The sequence below is a fragment of the Hemiscyllium ocellatum genome, chromosome 23, assembly GCF_020745735.1.
Source record: "Hemiscyllium ocellatum isolate sHemOce1 chromosome 23, sHemOce1.pat.X.cur, whole genome shotgun sequence".
Classification (NCBI taxonomy): Eukaryota; Metazoa; Chordata; class Chondrichthyes; order Orectolobiformes; family Hemiscylliidae; genus Hemiscyllium; species Hemiscyllium ocellatum.
In genome coordinates, this window is record NC_083423.1 from 52,579,836 (window position 1) to 52,601,955 (window position 22,120).

Genomic DNA, 22,120 nt, shown 5'->3' on the forward strand with positions numbered 1-22,120 from the left:
AAGAAAACAGCCTGATCAAATCCACCCTGTTGTAATTTTAAGTGTTCTTTGTCAAGTAGATGAGTCTCCTATTAGAGAGCTATATCAATCCTTTCTTTTTTAAGGTTTGATAGTATCTTTTTCCTTTTGATTGGTGAATTACTCCCTTTGACAGTCCAGGGGCACCACCTAAGCGAATGGCTAGCCATGATTGTCCAGGCCAGCCCGAGACCGCCCAGGAGGAAGAACCCCACCCAAAACATCTTGAATAAAGACCATGTAAAATTCACAAAAGCAAAAATTCTTTAAGACATTTACACCAACACAATTAAAAACTATTCCTAAGTGAAGATAACAACACAAAACACATTTGAAAGGAGGTTTTCCCCCTTGCTCCCAGGGGGCATAACTACTTGTCAATAACCCCACCATAACCTCTCCTAACTAGTGCCCCTCCCTCGGCCCAGGCATTATAAAATGGAGTAGACAAATTCAAGTGTTGTAAACAACCAAATTTAAAAGTGAGAGACCCACTGCGCCCCTCCCTACCCCCCACACCAACACCTAGGTGCGTTTAGCAAACACAATACAAAATATAAATATATAAAACTACAAAGTTACAATCCCAGCAATTATTAGAAAACTAAGTAACATGGCGGAAGAAGAGAACCCCGCTCTAAAAAAAAGGTAGGACAAAATAAAACCCCTCTCACACAAATTAAATAAGCCACACAGCCTGTAAAAAAAAATCACATAGTGAATAACAAATAAGCCCCCCGCCCCGCCCCCCGAGAAGGTAATGAACAAAAAAGGATGGAGAAGGAAAAAAGGGTAAACCTGGTGGGTAGCAACATAAAATCATTATCCATACGGTTTAAGTCTCACGGTCTATTTAAGAGAGTCCAAGATTTCTTTAGCCTTCTCCGGTGATCCAAAGTTGTATACGGATTCATTGTGGCTGAAGCGCAGCTTTGCCGGGGAACCTAAGGAGTATTGGATATTTAGGTCTCTTAGATGCTTCTTCGCCTCTTCGAATGCCCTCCTCTTGCGGACTACGTCTGGAGAAAAATCCTGGAGTAACATTATTCTGGAACCCTTGTGCACCATGGCCTGGGCATCCTTCCGAGGACTCTGGAGGCTTCCAAGAGCATCTGCTTCTCTTTATAGCAGTGGGCGCTGGTCCGACCTGGACCTGCTTACAGCAACCCGGTGGGCCCACTCTACCGTACCTGGCCTGATCCTGACTCCAACGTTAATACTGGAGGGAGCCATTGCTCCAAAAATCCTGTGAGCTGGCCTTCCTCTTTCCGTTCGGGAAGGTCCATCAACCGAATATTTTTTCGACAGCCCGATTATCGAGGTCGTCGATGAGCTCCTCCGAGGTCCAGACTCGCTGCTCGAGAGCCCAGACCTGGCCCACCGCCGATTCGGCATCAGCTTCCGAGGTCGCGGCCTTTTGCTCCACCCCTCCGACGCGGTGTTCGAGTTTTTCAATTTCTCAGTCGTGCTTCTGCAGCACGACCGAGAGCGACTCCCACCTGGACCTGGATTCTTCGATGAAGGCCTCGATCTTCTCCTGCAGCTTGTAAATCATGGAGACCAGGCTCGCCTCTGCAGGTAAGTCCCCTGGGGCGGCCGCAGACATCCCTGCCGCTGCTGCTGGAGGGGGTGGGGGAGGGGTCTCTGCCTGTTGCGAACTGCGGGAATTTTTGCCCTTAGTCATTTTAAGAACAACACCAAACTGTTCAAGTTTGATGCAAAATAACTAACTATGCTGGGCAAAAGCTATTTTAAATGATTTAAAAGGTATGGTGAAGGCAGGTTCCCCATTTTGCCCAAGTCTCAGGCAGAGCACAACAGACTCAGAGTTGCTGGGTCGCTGCCATCTTGAATCTCCCCCCCCCATTTCTACACTTGAATCCCTTCAAGCATCCACTGTGCAATAGTAGTAAAATCAGTGCCAAAAATGACATCCTATGGAACTGTGACAGAAATAATCTGTCCCTCCTCATCTTCTCAACCTACCTGGCACTCTAACCTCTGTCAGGACCTCACCTCTGACCTCCAGCTGGATGGCATACCATTGATCTGGTTCTAGGTTTGTCTATTCATAAAAGGTGGAGAATCACCTGCAATGTTCCCTCTTCCTGATCTTGCACCTTCATCTTTAGTCACCCCCAAGAATCTATCCTTGCCCCCTTCCTATTTCTTATCCACACACTGCTTCTCAGAAACACCACCTGAAGCGACAAAACCAAGTTCCACAGCTACGTTGATGGCATCTGGTTCCCTTGTAGTGTCATCCAGTTCAATTCCCTCCATCCTCTCTGAGTGATCTCACTTGTGTGCTTAGCCACTCCTCAATGAGCAGAAATTTCACACAAATAAATGTTGAAACCATTGCCCACTGTCATAAACAGGTATCCTGGTTATGATTTCATTTGGCACTAACTCAATGCCCCTGTCTGGTCAATGACTCACATTGAACCCGATAACACCTAGCAACCTTGGTATTGTACCTGATTTTGAAGTAAACTGCTGACTATAAATCCATACCAAGAATACCTAAATCCAGCTCAGTAGCATAGTCCCAGCTTCTAAAGTCTTTGTTAGTCTTAATTCTTGCAAAATGCAAACCGTGTCTGGCCTTTCTTCTTGCTGTCTGCTTAAACGCAACCTTATTCAAATCCCTGTCACCCATTTCCCAATATGCACCTGGTTTTTCAAGAAAGAGTTACAGGTATCGATACAGAGAGGGCTAAAGGGATCAAATGGTATGGAGCAAAAGCGGGAACAGGATATTGAGTTGGATGATCAGCTCAAAGGGCTGGATGGCCTACTCTGCTAATTTCTATTCAACATTCCATTCATCAGTTGCCCCCGTCCTTCATCTACTTCCATCTGCAATAAAATAAAAAAAACTGAAAGAACTACGGATGTTGCAAATCAGAAACAAAAACAGAGATTGCTGGAAAAGCTCAGCAGGTCCTGCAGCATCTGTGGAGAGAAATCCTGAGTTAATGTTTCGGGTCAAGTTCGGGGGAGTCCTGAGAAAAGGTCACTTGACCCGAAATGTTAACTCTGCTTTCTCTCCACAAATGCTGCAATTTTGCTTTTGTTCCATCTGTGACATCTTGGTTTTAAAATTCTCATTGTGTTTAAATCATTCCATTGCTTTGACCTCTCCTATTTTTCTCAAGTATTAAGGGTATCAAAGGATACAGAGTTAGAGCAGGGAAATGGTGTTGATCATCATCTGCCGTGACCTAGTTAAGTGGTGATGGCTGAAGCGGCTGAATTGCCTACTCCGTGTCCTATTCCCTATTTCTGTCACCCCTTTGAGTTCCATGTTGAGGCATTCCTCTAATTCTGGCTTCTTGTGAGTACCCTTGTATATCATCACTCCACCGTTGATAGCTGTACCTTCAGCTGAGTGGGTCCCAAACACTCCAACATCCTCACTTCCCTATCTCTGTCTCCTCCTTCAGGACACTCCTTCGAACTTACCTGCTCAGTCCCAGTTGCGGTTACCTATCTTAACATTTCTTGGCATGGCCGCGGTTTTTATCCCATTCCCAAGAAGCAACTTGGAATTCTATGATTGAAGGTGCTATGTTGTTATAAGGAGAATAGGCAGCGATGGTGTTGAAGCAGATGAAAGGGGGAGAGTAGGCATTCTTTACAATGGCGGAGATGACAGTATACGCACTTGGGAGGGTTTGAAGAGAAGACTGGGAAGCCTTGTGATGGGTCAGGCAGAATAAAAGTTTGAGTAAGATGTAACAAAGCAGCCACAGTAACGGTGAGGTTAATGGAGGAGATCCTGTCAAAGAGGATGGGAGAAGATCACAATGGAGAAATGGGGAAAGAAGATCAATTAGCACCGTGTTTCCACAGGTTATAGAGGAACACTTGAGTTTGTGAATGGATGAAAGATTAGCAGGGTTCAGATGGCAGATTGGAAGTGAATAAGCAAAGAAAGGGAGGTAGTATGATATCCTGGACACAGAAATAATGTTTAGTAGGGAAAATATTTCTTCAAGAAAGCAATTGGCTACATTAATCATGATTGAATCAAAATCAGTACAGTATCAAGAGGTATAAACAGCAATGTTGAGTTAAGCATTAAATTTTGCTTTGGACCCAAACCCACTTCGCACTACATTTTATGTTAGGACCAGTTAAAGTCACAGTAAGCTGCTTGTCGAATCTTGGATGACTTGGATTCTGCCTTAACCTCCACGTTAGTTTTCAAATGCGGACGTGATATTTATCTTCTTGAAAAACAGATCCCGTGCCATTACTTCAAAGAAAGAAAGAGGTGCTCCCCCAATGTCCTGGCCAATCCCTCGATGAACATCATTGCGATAAGCGGTCTGGTTAATTTATCTTGTTTTGAGAAATCTTGCTGTGTACCAACTGACCTATGCCTTTCACTTCAAATTCATCAGCTAGGAGACACTTGGAGGTTATGGAGAACATTACATAAACTTATGGATTTTTTTTAAAATCCTCGGTGATTTCACTTGAGAAACGAGGCAGAGGAACGGGAAGGTGTTTCATTTCAACACTTTTGATTTTGGGCTTTTTATTTCAGATAAAGAAACTTTGCAAATGCTGGACAGACCCAAAGATATGGCACGATCAGTTTTCCTTCATAAACTGCCAACATGTGCGGCCATGAAAGTACAGTGCAGTTCCCTTTAAGATACCACACACCCCTCGCAAAATATTTAAAGGTACTGTGCACTGAAATAAATAGGCCATGCAGAACAAAGAAAACTTAGAGAGCTTATGGACCACAAAGTTCTTTTTATTAGTGTCTGGAACTGCTAAAGGCTATAGGGGGTAAGACAGAAACAGATGCTGTTAACACATGTCTGTTTTTTCAGAGTACAAGTACTCTACTTTTATTGTGGCATGAATGATAACATAAACAAAAAAACATGAAAATATACAACTTATATTACACTATGTGTTATGAACAAAATATAAATCTATAATTCTATGTTATATTTACATATCTTTCTTTAAATTTCAAGTGAGATGGTAGATTCAGTTTACTTTGTTTTAAGCTCCACTCAATTTGATTGTCTTCCTGAACACAATCTGTGTCTAATAATTTTTAGAGCCAGTGATGGCCAATAAATACATTTCTTTTTTAAAAAACAGTACAGCATCAGTAGAACTGAGTAGTCTGAGATTGGGAATTACAGAATGCAAAATGAGAGGTCTGAACAGGAACGAAAAGAAAAATACAGAAAAAAGGATAAAATCAAAAATAGCGAAAAACAAACGAAAACTCCGACACAGTTTCCATTGTTGGCATGTAGATCACAAACGGCTCACAGCCACAAAATCATGGTGAAACCTTACTGGAGCTAAAACAAAGTACTCTTGTAGTCTAGAGTCATATAAATAAACAGAGCGCCAAAAAAAGAAATGGTGGAAAAGGCCCAGCCAATGTGAGACGAAAGCCTCACACAAGTCAGAAGTTTGTTCACACAGTTGAGAGAAAAAAAAACAAAAACTGGTTTCACATTTTACATAAAGTGATATAAAACACCTGTATTTCTTTTCTTAAAATTGGCAATTTTTTTTTCTTTTCCATTACAGAGTGCTTTAGCGAATCAGCTCTAAGTGACCATGACAATTAAATACGAAATGAGATTATGTGAACAGTCTCATTTCTGTCCCAAGAAACAGTCCAATTATTTTCACGCCTGTTGATTAAACATCATAACATGACATCACTAGGACTTAAAGAACAAAAAAAAGAAAAAAACTTTATATCTAAATTACCAGCCTTAAATATCTACAGCTACAGAATGCTGCATTGCCAATCAATTAGATAGAACTGAAGAAATAAATTATACATAACTTACTAACTGGGGGATAGCTGATCATCATTGTACACTATTAAGAGGCAGTTAAAATTGAAAAATACAGTCAAAAAATACAAATTAAACACTGACATGCAGTATATGATCAGCTAGTCCACCTTTAACAACAAAGCATTTTATTTCCATTTATCCAAAATTGTATTATTTAGGGTGAGGGGGAAGAAAGTTTCTAACGCCCAAAATCCATTGGAGGTATGGTGTCTGTTTCCACAAACTGCGCCATCGCCAGAATGGCACGTTCCTGGCTAACGGCAAACTCTATGACAGAAACAAGCCTCGCTTCTGAGTTTGGATGCCGGTTCGTTTTCCCCAACGCCCCCTTTTCTTTTTCTAAGTGCTTCGAACATAGACAGCAAAGAGAGTTGAAGGAAGCATCTGCCTCAGCTGAATGACGGCAGGGGAGGGGAGGAAGGGAGGGGAGAGAAATGGCGGCTTCGCTGCGGAAGGTGTCGGAGTGGACGCTGAGGACCTGGAATTTCATTCTCCCACGCTGCTTTGCTATCACTGTCTCCGACACCTTTATAAAGTACCATAACACCCACGCACACCCACTCACACTCGCAGACGCACACGCACACACAACTTACGTAATAAAAAGTTTCACACGTCTTCAGTTATTTCCCCTTTCACCTGAGAACTGCACCTACTATCTCCTACAGCTGCTGGTATGGAAAGGTGTCTGGGATTGTCTAAGACCCAACAATATCCCTAGCTTAAGACTGTAGGAAAGCGCATGAACTAATTCCAACAATTACACATTTTGGCACTTGCTAAGAGTTGCATTTTAAAATGATGTGCAACAAACAACAAAAAAAATCGAAAGTACTCTATGAGGGTGCAACAGTGTGCTGATATATTCAAGAAAATAGACTCCTTTGAATCAAAGGTAACTCGAGAGCGAACAGAAAAACTTGTTTCTTTTTACCTTGATCCATCCAAAAATGTGAACAAAAAAAAACACCTTTTATTGTGGCACAAAAATAACAACAAAACACATTCACAAGCCACTTGTTGGCACTTTGTACCTGAGTGAGAATTTATAGAATCTTATAAGAATGACAGTCTAGACAAACCTCAGGAGGGTAAGACGTCAGTGCCGGGGTTAGCAGCTGATTTTACTGGCATTGTTTTACCCATAGCTTATCATTTTTTTTCCCACGCCCGTACCATAGGCCCAGGTCTAATAGCCAGCAATGTTCTGACTATATCCTGTTTATTAAGACTAAATAGTTTTAAGTAACAGTCAGTGTATTGGATAGTCAAAATGTGTTTGGCCCCTGGTAGGATGCACCAGACCGATGGATTCAGACTCGTCGGTGAAAGCTCCTGACCTCCTATCAGTCAGCTTGCACCGCCACCTGGTTTTCGTCATCACTGCCGTAGTCTGCGTCTGGGTCGTCCTCCTCCTCGTCCTCGTACTCATCGTACATCCCTCCGTTCATGTCGTTGATCCTCAGCTCGTCCTTCGCTTGGCTCTCCCCGGATTTGAGGCTGTAAGTGCTCTGGATCACTGGCATACTGGGCTCCGGGCTGCTCGACATGCTCGAGTGCTCCGACGGGATCCGCGGGGATGGCATCCCAGCCATAGCGATGGCCCCAGGATACACCACTCCAGCTGTCGTGATGGGGATCTGACCCTGCTGCCTGTTGATACAGAGACAACTACATGTTAATAGTGGCACGGATCTTTGCTGGAGAACGTAGCTACAGCTGCATTTGTCTCCTGACTAACAGACCTCACTTTCTGTTCCCATCCCTTAATACATTATTAGGCTGACAGTGTCCGTTGTGCATCTCCCTATCCACACAGCTAATAGAAAAGATGCTGTTAAACTTGAAAATGTCCAGACAAGATTTATAAGGAGGTTGCCAGGGTTGGAGAGTTTGAGCTATACAGAGGGGCTTAATAACCTGGGGCTGTTTTCCCTGGAGCATCAGAGGCTCAGGGCTGACCTTATAGAGGTTTATATAATCATGAGGGGCATGGATAGGGTGAATAGTCAATGTCTTTTCCACAGGGTAGGGGAGTCCAAAACTAGAGGGCATAAGTTTAATGTGATTTAAAAGATTTACAAGGAACCTAAGGGGTAATTTTTTCATGCAGAGGGTGGTGTATGCATGTAATGAGCTGCCAGAGGAATTGGTGGAGGCTGATACAATGATGATATTTAAAAGGCATCTTGATGGATACGTGAATAGGAAGGGTTTAGAGGGATATGGGTCAATTGCTGCCAAATGGCACTAGATTAATTTAAGATACCGAGTCGGCATGGACAAGTTGGACTGATGGATCTATTTCAATGCTGTACATCTCTTTGATTGTATCACCTAGTGGAAACTTCCAATACAGGTTTGTCACACTGTAATTGCAACCTCCCAACAGTGATGGCGCTATAAAATCTCTGAACCCATAAAACCATACTGGTAAGCTATTCAGCTTACAGTGCCGATGCTAGCTCTTTCAAAGAGCTATTTGTTTAGTCCCACTCTTTCCCCAAAGCCTTGCAAATTCCTCCTTCTCATGTATATACTCAGTTTCATTTAGAAATATACGCATCAGTCTGCTTCCGCTGCCCTTTAAATGAGTAGACTCAAAAGCATAACAACACACAATGATTCATAGTCAAGGCAGAAACATTGGAGCACCTCAATATGGTGGTGAGAAAATCTGTTGGAATCCACTTGGGACCTCTCTGCTGTCACCAATTAAATAGCAAATTGGCCCAAATCAACCTTTCTCCCATCACAGAGATTCTGACAAAAGTCAAGGATTTAGAAAGCAAACTAATATTTCCCCTCCATCAGTGTTCGTGTCCCAGCAGTGGGCAAATATGTTGAAGTACACAACTCCATTATACAAATTATATAAGGTCAGTGTTTCACTGATGTATAACATTGTCAAATAAACAGCCGGAAAGGCAGATGGGCCCTAGTTAATTGTGGTATATTGGCAGCACTGCCGTTCTATCAGCCAGAAGTGTCCTTGTGATGAGTCACTGCAAGAACTGTCACAGCCCTTGCCTTTCATGGTGCAAAGCTACTTCTGACAGGAACAGGTTCTTCATGACCTCGAGAGACAAGGTCAGCAAGTGCATGGAAACATAATCAGCTCCTCACATTCCCTCCAACTCCTGCACCATTGCCACTTGGCTGTGGGTTACCATTCCTGCATGGTGCTGGCTCAAAATCCCGAAACTCCGGAATTAATGACACAGTGGGAATACCTTCACTTCCACAGAGTCCAGAAGATGGCCTACTGTTATTTATGTGAGTGCTCAGAGATGAGAAACGAATGCAGTCCTTTCTCTACATAATAATTAGCTAAAGAGAACATGAGCAAGAATAGGCCAGGCAGTTTTTATAGTCGAAAGGGTTCATGTAGAAATATAAATAATTATATATTATTTATGGGAATAATATTCATGGGAAGTCATGGGAGATCATAGGAGGGTTATGGGCCAGTAGCAGGCAGGCATTTACTGAGATATTTGTATCATCGATAGTCACAGGTGAGGTGCCGGAAGACTGGATGTTGGCAAACGTGGTGCCACTGTTTAAGAAAGGCGGTAAAGACAAGCCAGGGAGCTATAGACCAGTGAGCCTGATGTCGGTGGTGGGCAAGTTGTTGGAGGGAATCCTGAGGGACAGGATGTACATGTATTTGGAAAGGCAAGGACTGATTAGAGATAGTCAACATGGCTTTGTGCGTGGGAAATCATGTCTCAAACTTGATTGAGTTTTTTGAAGAAGTAACAAAGAGGATTGATGAGGGCAGAGTCGTAGATGTGATCTATATGGACTTCAGTTAGGCGTTTGACAAGGTTCCCCATGGGAGACTGATTAGCAAGGTTAGATCTCATGGAATACAGGGAGAACTAGCCATTTGGATACAGAACTGGCTCAAAGGTAGAAGACAGAGGGTGGTGGCGGAGGGTTGTTTTTCAGACTGGAGGCCTGTGACCAGTGGAGTGCCACAAGGATCGATGCTGAGTCCTCTACTATTTGTCATTTACATAAATGATTTGAATGCGAGCTTAACAGGTACAGTTAGTAAGTTTGCAGATGACACCAAAATTGGAGATGTAGTGGACAGCGAAGAGGGTTACCTCAGATTACAACAGGATAGGGTTGGAGGATTTCAGCTATAGGGAGAGGCTGAACAGGCTGGGGCTGTTTTCCCTGGAGCATCGGAGGCTGAGGGGTGACCTTATAGAGGTTTACAAAATTATGAGTGGCATGGATAGGGTAAATAGACAAAGTCTTTTCCCTGGGATCGGGGAGTCCAGAACTAGAGGGCATAGGTCTAGGGTGAGAGGGCAAAGGTCTAAGAGAGTCCTATGGGACAATTTTTTCACACAGAGGGTAGTACGTGTATGGAATGAGCTGCCAGAGGATGTGGTGGAGGCTGGTACAATTGCAACATTTAAGAGGCATTTGGATAGGTATATGAATAGGAAGGGTTTGGAGGGATATGGGCCAGGTACTGGCAGGTGGGACTAGATTGGGTTGGGATATCTGGTCACATGGACAGGTTGGACCGAAGGGTCTGTTTCCATACTGTACATCTCTGTGATTCTACAACTCTAGGTGGAATGTTTGGTTTGGGATTATGTTTGGTATGGATTGGTTGGACCCAAGGTTCTGCTTCCCTGCTGTATGACTGTGACTCTGTGACTACTGGGAGATGGTTCTCCTCATGCCAAGTGTGAAGTGTTGATTTTGATATTGTCAGTGTTCACTTAAATAAAATTACACAGGAACCTCGATCATATGGCATTCAAATAACTGAATTTCGGATTATCTGAGCAAGGTCCCGATGCATGGCTAACTATGTTATCCAGCATCGATTAACTGAGCAAAATACTCACTGCCTGGAGGCCCAGGCTCCCATAGGGGTAGCTGGTACAATTTAATTTCAATTAGGAAATATGGAATGGAAAGTTAGTCTCGTGATGGTGACGAATGAACCATCACTGACTGCTGTAAAAACCCATCTGGTTCACGGTTTCCTTTAAGGCTGGAAAGCTGCCATCCTTACCTTAGGCCGAAAGGTAACTCCAGACCCATAACAACATGGTTAACTCTTTACTACCGTCTGAAATGGCCCTAGCAAGCTGATCGCTTCAAGGATGGGCAATAAATGCTGCCTTGCCAGCGATGCCCATATCCAATGAAAGAAACAGTGTTTGTTGCCTATCCATAACAAAACACATTGAGCTGAGGAACTTATATCTGTCCCACAAACCAGGGGGGATTTCAATCACACCGACACCACCTCCCCCATCAACACCACACCATTACCTATTTCCAGAAACTCCTGAATTAATGACACAATGGGAATGCCTTCATTTCCTTGGAGTCTGGAAGATCCTTCACTGTGTGTGTGCTAACCAGAGATGAGTAATGAATGCAATTGAAAGCAACGCAAATCACGATGACGTTTACACTTTTTTTGGCTTTTTAAATGTAAAAAGAGGGGAAAGGAATTTTCCCAACATGTCAGTGTGTAGGTCACTGCCCAACATGGCTGATCAGTGATACGACAAGGACAGCTTCCAGGTTTAAACCCAGATCTGTGCTCCTTGGCATCGTCCCAGGATAATAAAGCAGGATGGAACTTCTGCAAGCATTCTCCCTGTCCGCCAGGCTCAACAAAGAAACAACGAGGCTGACATTATGAGGACACCATGGTGTGGGCTCCTTCAATTTAGCAAGTTGAGGGATCTTTTAATTGGGGTGTTTAATATGACAAGGGGGAGGCGAGATTCAGAGAAGCAGTTTCCTACGGTGAGGTAAAGCATGAAAAAGGGCGATGAATTTTAAAATTGGAACCCTAGCTATGGTAGGAGTGAAACAGGAAGTACCCAATGGGTTGAATAAATCTGGATCTCTCTCCCACTAAAGGTTGTGTGCTCTAGGAGCAATTGGAGCATTCAAGACAGTGATTGGTGGATTTTTAGTAGGTATCAAGCACATGGATTAGTATGATAGAGCTAACATCAACCATGATCAAATTGTATAGCAGAACATGCCAAAGGGGTTGAATGGCCTCCATCTCTCCTATGATCTCCTAGTGCTGACCTGGTGCTTCCCAAATCCGTTCACCACGTGACCCCATTTCAAGGTTTGAAAAGTGCTGCATGCCCTTGGGGTGAAGGCAGAGGGCGATGGTTGCGGAGGATGGCACTGATAGCAGGAGCCGGTACGTTGTTACGGTTACCGTTGTACCTCTCTGCCACCGAGCTCATGACCTGAAACGTCCACCCCACATCTCTGAACTTGCACCTCGCCACCACGCCTAGGGGTTCCGACTCCCATTACAGGAAGGATGTCGGAGCAGTAAATTTCTCAGTTACATGAATGGGTTCACTCCTATCCATGGTTTCAGGCTTCTGCAGTAAGTCTTGGAATGTATCTCCCGCGGGTTACGGGGGGACTGCTGTACTTCCAAATAATGGATCAGTGGTGCTGGAAGAGGACAGCAGTTCAGGCAGCATCCAAAATGCAGCGAAATCGACGTTTCAGGCAAAAGCCCTTCATCAGGAATAAAGGCAGTGAGCCCTGAAGCGTGGAGAGATAAGCTAGAGGAGGGTGGGGGTGGGGAGAAAGTAGCATAGAGTACAATGGGTGAGTGGGGGAGGGGATGAAGGTGATAGGTCAGGGAGGAGAGGGTGGAGTGGATAGGTGGAAAAGGAGCTAGGCAGGTAGGACAAGTCATGGGGACAGTGCTGAGCTGGAAGTTTGGAACTAGGGTGAGGTGGGGGAAGGGGAAATGAGGAAACTAGTAAAGTCCACATTGATGCCCTGGGGTTGAAGTATTCCGAGGCGGAAGATGAGGCGTTCTTCCTCCAGGCATCTGGTGGTGAGGGAGCAGCGGTGAAGGAGGCCCAGGACCTCCATGTCCTCGTCAGAGTGGGAGGGGGAGTTGAAATGTTGGGCCACGGGGCGGTGTGGTTGATTGGTGCGGGTGTCCCAGAGATGTTCCCTAAAGTGCTCTGCTAGGAGGCGCCCAGTCTCCCCAATGTAGAGGGGACCGCATCGGGAGCAACAGATGCAATAAATGATATTGGTGGATGTGCAGGTATAACTTTGATGGATGTGGAAGGCTCCTTTAGGACCTTGGATGGAGGTGAGGGAGGAGGTGTGGGCACAGGTTTTGCAATTCCAGAGGTGGCAGGGGAAGGTGCCAGGATGGGAGGGTGGGTTGTAGGGGAGCGTGGACCTGACCAGGTAGTCACGGAGGGAACGGTCTTTGCGGAAGGCGGAAAGGGGTGGGGAGGGAAATATATCCCTGGTGGTGGGGTCTTTTTGGAGGTGGCAGAAATGTTGGCGGATGATTTGGTTTATGCGAAGGTTTGTAGGGTGGAAGGTGAGCACCAGGGGCGTTCTGTCCTTGTTACGGTTGGAGAGGTGGGGTCTGAGGGCGGAGATGCGGGATGTGGACGAGATGCGTTGGAGGGCATCTTTAACCACGTGGGAAGGGAAATTGTGGTCTCTAAAGGAGTCCATCTGGTGTGTTCTATGGTGGAACTGGTCCTCCTGGGAGCAGATACGGCGAAGGCGGAGGAATTGGGAATAAAAATGGCATTTTTGCAAGAGGTAGGGTGGGAAGAGGTGTAATCCAGGTAGCTGTAGGAGTCGGTGGGTTTGTAAAAAATGTCAGTGTCAAGTCGGTCGTCATTAATGGAGATGGAGAGGTCCAGGAAGGGGAGGGAGGTGTCAGAGATGGTCCAGGTAAATTTAAGGTCAGGGTGGAATGTGTTGGTGAAGTTGGTGAATTGCTCAACCTCCTCGCGGGAGCACGAGGTGGCGCCAATGCAGTCATCAATGTAGCGGAGGAAGAGGTGGGGAGTGGTGCCGGTGTAATTACGGAAGATCAACTGTTCTACATAGCCAACAAAGAGACAGGCATAGCTGGGGCCCATACGTGTGCCCATGCCTAACCTTTGGTCTGGAGGAAGTGGGAGGATTCGAAGGAAAAATTGTTAAGTGTGAGGATCAGTTCGGCCAAACGAATGAGAGTGTCAGTGGAAGGGTACTGTTGGGGACGTCTGGACAGGAAAAAACGGAGGGCTTGGAGGCCCTGGTCATGGTGGATGGAGGTGTAGAGGGATTGGATATCCATGGTGAAGATGAGGCATTGGGGGCCGGGGAAACGGAGTCTTGGAGGAGGTGGAGGGCGTGGGTGGTGTCTCGAACATATGTGGGGAGTTCCTGGACTAGGGGGGATAGGACAGTGTCGAGGTAGATAGAGATGAGTTCAGTGGGGCAGGAGCATGCTGAGACAGTGGGTCGGCCAGGGTGGTCAGGCTTGTGGATCTTGGGAAGGAGGTAGAACCGGGCAGTGCGGGGTTCCCGGACTATGAGGTTGGAAGCTGTGGGTGGGAGATCGCCTGAGGTGATGAGGTTCTGTATGGTCTGGAGATGATAGTTTGGTGATGGGGGGGTGGGGTCATGGTTGAGGGGGCGGTAGGAAGAAGTGTCCTCGAATTGGCGTTTGGCTTCAGCAGTGTAGAGGTCAGTGCGCCAGACTACCACTGCGCCCCCTTTATCTGCTGGCTTGATGGTGAGGTCAGGATTGGAGCAGAGGGATTGGAGGGCTGTGCGTTGTGAGGGTGAGAGATTGGAGTGGGGGAGGGGGGTAGACAGGTTGAGGTGGTTAATGTCCCGGCGGCTGTTGGAAATGAAGAGGTCGAGGGCAGTAATAGGCCAGCGTGGGGTGTCCAGGTGGATGCAGTGTGTTGGAGGTGGGCGAAGGGGTCCTCGGAAGGTGGGTGGGAGTCCTGATTGTGAAAGTAAGCTCAGAGGCGGAGGCGGTGGAAGAAGTGTTCGACGTCACGGCGTGTATTAAATTCATTGATGTGTGGATGGAGGGGGATGAAGGTGAGTCCTTTGCTGAGAATTGATCATTCATCCTCAGTGAGGGGAAGGTCTGGAGGGATGTTGAAAACTCGGCAGGGCTGGAAGCTGGGATCTGGTGTGGGTGTGGAGCTGGGAGTGGGGGGGGCAGAGCCAGTACCTGGAGTGGGTGTGATGATGGGGGGAATGGGGGTGGAGTCATGAGCAGGGGTGGTGTTCCCCTCAGGGTTCTGGGGGCCGGGAATGGTGACAGTGGGATATGTGGGGGGCACATGCAGGTGAGTGGTGTTGGTGGGGCGGAAGTGGTGGCAGACACAGCAGTAGGGGTGGCAGAAGTCACTGAGCGTGTGACGTGAGCGATGATGTGAGGGGCGGAAGTGATGTCACGTGTGATGCATAAGGAATTGTGAGGGGCAGAAGTGGCTGTGGGCGTGGCCATGATGGGGGCTGTACTTCCAAATAAACCTGTTGGACTATAACCTGGTGTTGTATGATTTTTAACTTTGTCCACCCCAGTCCAACACCGGTTCCTCCACATCATTTCCTTCCGAAACATACTTGTGCTCTGTTTGGTGACTCGTTCCCTATCCCTCAGCCTTTGGCTGTATGAGGATGCAAGTGGGATGTCACATTTATTCTAAGAGCTGGTTTAAGTGGTACATTGTACCATCACTTCCACATACGGGACCTAAACAAACCGCCCGGAAGTGGGATTCCAAAGGTGAGGCGAGGTGGACGGAGGGGTGGGTTCAGCACCCCGAGTGGTGAGGGGCAGGAACTGACCTTTTTGGCCTTGTGAGCACACAGGCAGCCATTTTGGAGCCCTGAGCGAATCTTAAACGCTGTAGAGCCGCTCTAACATTTCTGACTGAGGAGTTGGGGGCCAATATTGTTTTGAATCTTCATCATTCCTGCACCAACATTTGGGAAGCAGTCGTCGAGGCCTACTGCAAAAAAAAAGCAAAATGGCAAGTAGCAATTCGGCTGCGACCTTACTTACCCCACGGTGAAAAACTGCCGCATTTCTTGGCGTCTGTTGCGCATCAATGCTTTGTATTCACCGATCCTCAGCTTCTTGCCGTCCACCACGCAGGTACGTTTCGGCCGGGGCTTGTATTTGTAATCCGGATACCTCTCAAGGTGCTGCTTGCTGAGCCTGGCTTGCTCCTCATAGTACGGCTGCTTCTCTAGGTTGGTCATGGCCTTCCAGCGAGAGCCTGTGGTAGCACAAAAAAAATCAGAAAGACTGAGTCACAGACAACGATTCGCGGCATTGTGTGGTTGGGAAGTTGAATACAAGGAAAGACTTGCACTCTAGGGGCTACCAGACTCAACGTTTCCTGAACTGACTTCTGAAACACAACCAGTTTCGGACAACCTTCAGGATACTGAGTGAACAGGCTTCCATTGTTCAGAGGCTGTAATAATGTCACTGTTCTGATCCAAATATTACGCTCTTACAATAGTCACCTCTGAGTCAGAAGGACTTGAGCCTATAACATTAGCAGAAGGCAGGCTGTATTGCCCCACAGACTTTGTTTTGGATGAGAGATTAAACCAATGTGGTTTCCCTGATGCTGTCAGGGATTTCCTCACTCTACTGTACTCAGAACCTTTATGTCCTTGTGGTATGTGAGAGTAAGCCTGTTCCCATGCTTAACCACCTGACAGCGGGAGTGATAAAGCTACACTCCATCTGCACACTCTCATTTAATTCCAGAAATGGTTCTCTCAGGTCCCTGTAACCCAAATTCATTCCCCCTGGGCGGGAAGGAGACCCCGCTCCTGGACGTGGGTGTTTCCCAAGCCTCTGTTAAACAGTCCCCAGTTCTCTGACAGCCTTCAAAGTTAGCAGGCGTATTTTTAAGGTGAGAGGAGAAAGATTTCAAAAAGACACGACGTGCAAGTTTTTTTGCACGGAAGGTGGTTTCTGTGTGGAATGAACTTTCACAGGAAGTGCTGGATGCACAACTTTTGGATAAGTACATAAATAAGGAGTGTTTGGAGGGATATGGGCCAAACTATAATCCCAAACTAGTTTAGTTTGGGATTATAGTCAGCATGGAAACGTTGGACCAAAGGGTCTGTTTCCCTGCTGTATGACTCTATGACCATGTGCCACATTTGCATCCCAAGTTAAAACCGTGACTTGTGTTACCACACAGCTTGCATTTCAGGGCACATGATGCTCATGAAACTTTTACGTTGGAATATTAGGAGGAGGCCCAAGGCTTTGACTGGCCCACACCTATTCCCTCAACATCATGTTGTAATGCATCACCACAGTAGCACAGAATGTCACCCAGTGAGTCAATGCATTCCCTACTTCCTCCAAGATTTTACCAGACAGGAAACTGGTAGGGGGCAGGCTCCGGTGCTAATTCTTGAAATGGGTGTCCTTGATACTTGTCAAGTGGAAATCTCATCATCATCACTGATTTATTGACTCTTCTGAAGAGTCATGACTGATTTCTGAACCTGCAATTTGGGTAGTGGCCCATGTCTAGCACTTTGTTTCATGAATATGAAAACATAGGTCATTCTTGTACCGTGCTGAGTGAGCCCAATCATGTGAAGGAGTTGAATTAGTGTCACTGCAGAACGGGACTAGTGCGATTGCCCAGTCTGCAGCTGCTCACTTGTTCCAGTCGTAAATATGTACATTAATTAGATCAGGTTGCTACCAACAATTGCAAAGTCATTTATTGGTCACAATTACATTCACTATTGACCATACGCCACGTCATCAAATGCTGCCACCATGCAAATTAGCAGCGACTAAATGGAATGAACACGACTTTCGTTAATGAATGTGATTGGGCAAAACGGCCCATTCAATCCCAGCAAGAACGATTTGCCATTCAGCAGCTGCTCTGTGGGTGAAAGCTGGAAGAAGGTCTTCAAGGGGAGAGGGGGGTCAGGTTTTGATCCTGGCTCTGGATCCATGAGAATCATGTTTGTGGAGTGACAATAAGCATTTTGCAAAATGATGCTTTATTCACCAAAAACCTGGGAGTACATTCCAAACTGGAAAATGCAATATAATGTAACCTCGCACCATTCAGCGTGGTGCACACTTTGGTGCCTCAATCCCATTGCATTCCATGTGATATTTACTAAATGCATTCAGTGATAAGCATCTAACCAAGGGGTGCTTTGTTTAACAACTCTTTGGTACAAGATGGCTGACAGGCTTAGACAGTGGCCTTTCTGCAACTCCGTAGCAGCAGCCCAAAGATTTAAAGTGCCCTTCAGTACGTCACCCTCCTCCATGGAATGTGTTAGTCTGCAACCACTCTTTGTGCTGGAAGACTAACAAGTTTGGAGCTGACCAAAGCGCAGCTCTCACCCAAGTTAGGCCCTGGCAACGCATGATCACAAATGGCACTTACGATTGGGAATTCAAAACAGACCAGAAATGAGAGAAGTGCAGACATCTCACAGCGTCATGGTGTGGTGATTGTCATGTGGTCAGCCAACTGGACCTCAGACCTCAGAGAATAGGAGTTCCCTTTTTGGGGCTGTTAATCTGGTCAAAGCTGGGAGCACTGGCTGACAGAGTGTTAGATATCCTGCTCACTCTGACAGCTGACTCTGAGGGAGCTGGATCAGTGTCAAGGACTCTCCACGTGTGGCTGGGTGACAGGATACTGGCCTCTGTGGAGTTACTTCACATGGGGCTAGAAGAGATTACAGAGATTGGGAGTGGCCAGGTCATGGAGCAATTTGAAAACAAGGATGAACATTTGAAAATGGGAATGAGAAAACCAAGAGTCAAGGGTGATGGGAAAACAAAATTTACAAGCCTGCAGAGTTTTGGATGGCCTCAAGATTACGTAGGGTAGAACCTGGAACACAAGCCAGGAGTGCATTGAAAAGCCAAGTCTAGAAGAACTAGAGACTGGCTGGGAGTTTGAGCTGAGACAGGGTGAAGTCGAATGATGGAGTCAGATATAGGCAATCGTAGCGTCCATGTTAGCATGCGGTCAGACACACATTTCGGCACCAAATGTGACACCACAGCTGTGAACAGTCAGACTTAATCACAGGCTCTTTCCAGGGATGGAGTCAGCAACTGCTGAGTGGAGTTTTGAATGAGGGCTGAAAGCAATGACGTCCATCTTGGGTAGTAGTTGCTTGTCAGAAATGACTGCTCACCGAGTACGGGATACTGGATAAGGCAGCACCATAGTTCCACAACAGTGAAGGAGTGGAGAGTTAGAGCTGAGTGATGTGAGGCTACATGTGATGCTGTCTCCGGGGTGGGGGAGTAGATAGATGAGAAATAGGATGGTGCCAAGGATGGATCTTTGGGGGAACACCAGCAGTAACAGCGTGGGAGAAAAAAAGAGAGACCATTGCAAATGATTCCATGATTTTCACTTACTTTACGTCCAGTTCAAAATAGCCAAGAGCAAACAGTGGGAAGCAGTATGACATGGGGTGGAGAAGGACACTGTGTGGTTCCACGTTACCTGGACTGTACTCTAGACATTTTTACAATCGACTGCAATTTTTGAAAGCGGCTTTTGGAAAAGTTGTTTCAGTGAAGTCAGAAGGGATGACAAAGAGGAAACGTGTCCAATCTGACACTTTGACTGGCAGAACCCAATAGGAAAGCAGCCTGGAAGAAACCATCTGCATTTTGCAAGCCCATAGCAGGGTGACTCGCAAAGGAAGACGGGACTTTTCGGTGTCATGCTGGTGTGAAAAGGAACGCAGGAGCCAGAAAACTAAGGAACTAGCCACCTCATTCTGCGATCAAAGGTGCCTGCCAGCAACATTTTGAAAGGGCATTGGTTGCATTTCTAGTGCAGCGAGAGGCGGTCCTTCTTAATAAAAGATAAAGTTGCCACAGTCCGACAGATATAGGGCTACTCACTCATACAGAAAGAGGGAGAGGAGGGATTAAAAAAGTAAAGAAGTATTGTTACAATAATATAAGCTGTTGGTGAGACCACACCTGGAGTACTGTGTCCAGTTTTGGTCTCCTTACTTGAGGCTGGATGTGGTGATACTGGAGGCAGTTCAGAGGAGGCTCACCAGATTGATTCGAGGGACAAAGGGGCTGTTGTACAAGTTGAGTAGCTTTGGTTTGTACTCTCTGTAGTTCAGAAGAATGAGGGCAGGGTGGGTGGGATTGGATTGAGGAATATAAAATGCTAAAGGGGGTTGATAAGGTGGACGTGGAGCAGACGTTCCTCCTTGTGGGACAGTCTCAAACAAGAGGTCGTGGATATAGAGTGAGAGGAGGTGGGTTCAAAACTGAGATGAGGAGAAACTACTTCTCTCAGAACGTTGTGAATCTGTGGAACTCACTGTCCCAGAGTGCAGTGGAGGCAGAATCAATCAACCGATCCAAGAAAGAAATAGATCTCTTTCTGATGAAAAGTGGCTTTAAAGGGCTGTGGGGAGAATGCAGGAGAGTGGAGTTGAGACCGGGATAAGATCATGCGAAATGTCGGACCGAGCTCAAAGGGCTGAATTGCCTACTCCCATTCCGAATTCCAATGTTCCTGTGAGGGAGAGAGAGGAGAAAGAGAGGTGGGGGGAGGAGGAGAGAGAGCGAGAGAGAGAGAGAAGGAAAGGGAGGTGAGGGAGAGAGAGAGAGAGAGAGAGGAAGAGGAAGAAAAAGAGGGGGGAGAGAGAGAAAGAGAGAGCGGGGGGAGTGGAGAGAGAGAGCAGGGGAGGGTTAGAGAGAAAAGGGGGAAGAGAGAGAGACAGACAGACAGACAGGGAGGAGAGATGGCTGAGGCTGGTTTAACTCGATGGTCACCATGCCTCAGGCGAATGGAGAGATTGAGGAGAGTCCTTCTAAATAGGCATTCTACATCCACCTTTGCCATACACAAACTGTTCGCAGTGAGTTCCAACTGCACCCTGCTCCCTGGTTATCTTTTAGTCACACCCGGTGGAACGAGGGATGTATGAACCCACAGGGGTGCAGGAGTTTGTCCTCAGGCTGTGTCCGGAGTATACAGGTTACCGGAATGCTGGTGAATGCTGTACTGGCTCAGCTCTCAGCAGCTGCTGGGTGCCATCCTTACAACACACTGTGTAACTTGGCTGTGGGCACCGTCAGCAGAGCAGCCTGCCATATTAAACTGTTGATTGCACTCGTGCGCCAGCTGCTCCCACCTCCTTGGTGCAGCTCCGGGCTGCCACCAGTCAGAGACTTCCTCCCACTTCGCTCCTGGCTGCCCCCACGGAATTCTCCAGGAAGCTTCAAGTGGCTGACCTTCTGGAGATCTGAGCCCATACCCCTCCTTTCCCTCACAATGCTCTTCCTGAGGCTCAGACTGTTGTCCTTTTCACCCAGAAAGCCAACGTTAACTGTTGCCTTTCCCCCTGCTAAAACTAGTCCTGTAAGTCAGTGCTTGCTTTCCATGATTGAAGACGTGTGCAACTACAAACTGCTCTTTTTCAAAAACAGTGTCAGGAAACCCCTTCAGTCCATTTTACCATTGAATCCCTACAGTGTGGAAGCAGACCATTCGGCCCATTGAATCCACACTGACCTGCTGAAGGGCACCCCACCTGTAACCTGTATTTCCCATGGCTAACCCATCTAGACTGCACATCCCTGGACACTGTGGGGCAATTTAGCATGGCCAATCTACCCTAACCTACACATCCCTGGGCACTATGGGGCAATTTAGCATGGCAAATCCACCCTAACCTACACATCCCTGGGCACTATGGGGCAATTTAGCACAGCCAATCCACCCTAACCTACACATCCCTGAGCACCAAGGGGCAATTCAGCATGGCCAATCCACCTTACATCTTTGGGCTATGGAGGAAAACCACACAGGCACAAGGAGAACATGCAGACTCCATGCAGACAGTGGAATCGAACCCAAGCCCCTGGCACTCTTGAGGTAGCAGTGTTAACCATTGAGCCACCATGCCACCCTTCAGAATCACTAGAGCGTGGAAACAAGCCATTCAGCCCACTGAGACCACAACGAACTTCCGCAGAGCACACTACCTAGATCCAGACCCCTATCCTAACCCTGTAAACCCTCATTTCCCAATAAATAAATCAAATTATATGTATATATATGGTTACTTTTTGCCCCTGCCTATTTCCCACAGAGTAAATAAATGCCTCAGCCTTTGCTTCTTCACTAGGATGGAGTTCACTGCAGTAATCCCAGAGTGTTCCATGTGCCTCACAGCCTGTGCTGCTGAAGTGTTCCAGTCATGTTCTATAGAAAACCTGTCAGCAAACTAGCACACAAGTAACAACCTGATAATAACCAAGCATTAAGGCTCGTATGTAAATGTTGGTTGAGAGATAAATTGGAGAGATAATTGAGCAACTCCACCCTACTCTTTCAAAGAAATGCTGTGGAATGTCTTAAGTCCACTTTAGA

At 46.4% G+C, this 22,120-nt stretch overlaps 1 protein-coding gene across 8 annotated transcripts in view; it reads right to left on the reverse strand.

The window, feature by feature from the left end:
* Positions 1-4,860: 4,860 nt before the first annotated feature.
* Positions 4,861-22,120, reverse strand: part of sox5 (SRY-box transcription factor 5) — a 383,477-nt gene continuing 366,217 nt past the window's right edge. For all 8 annotated transcript variants that reach the window (XM_060842999.1, XM_060843001.1, XM_060843000.1 and 5 more), the window contains 2 exons: positions 15,742-15,958; positions 4,861-7,526 (listed from right to left, as the gene is read on the reverse strand). In XM_060842999.1, the coding sequence (XP_060698982.1) occupies positions 7,220-7,526; positions 15,742-15,958 (524 nt within the window). In that variant the 3' untranslated portion in view covers positions 4,861-7,219. The remainder of the gene's footprint in view (positions 7,527-15,741; positions 15,959-22,120) is intronic.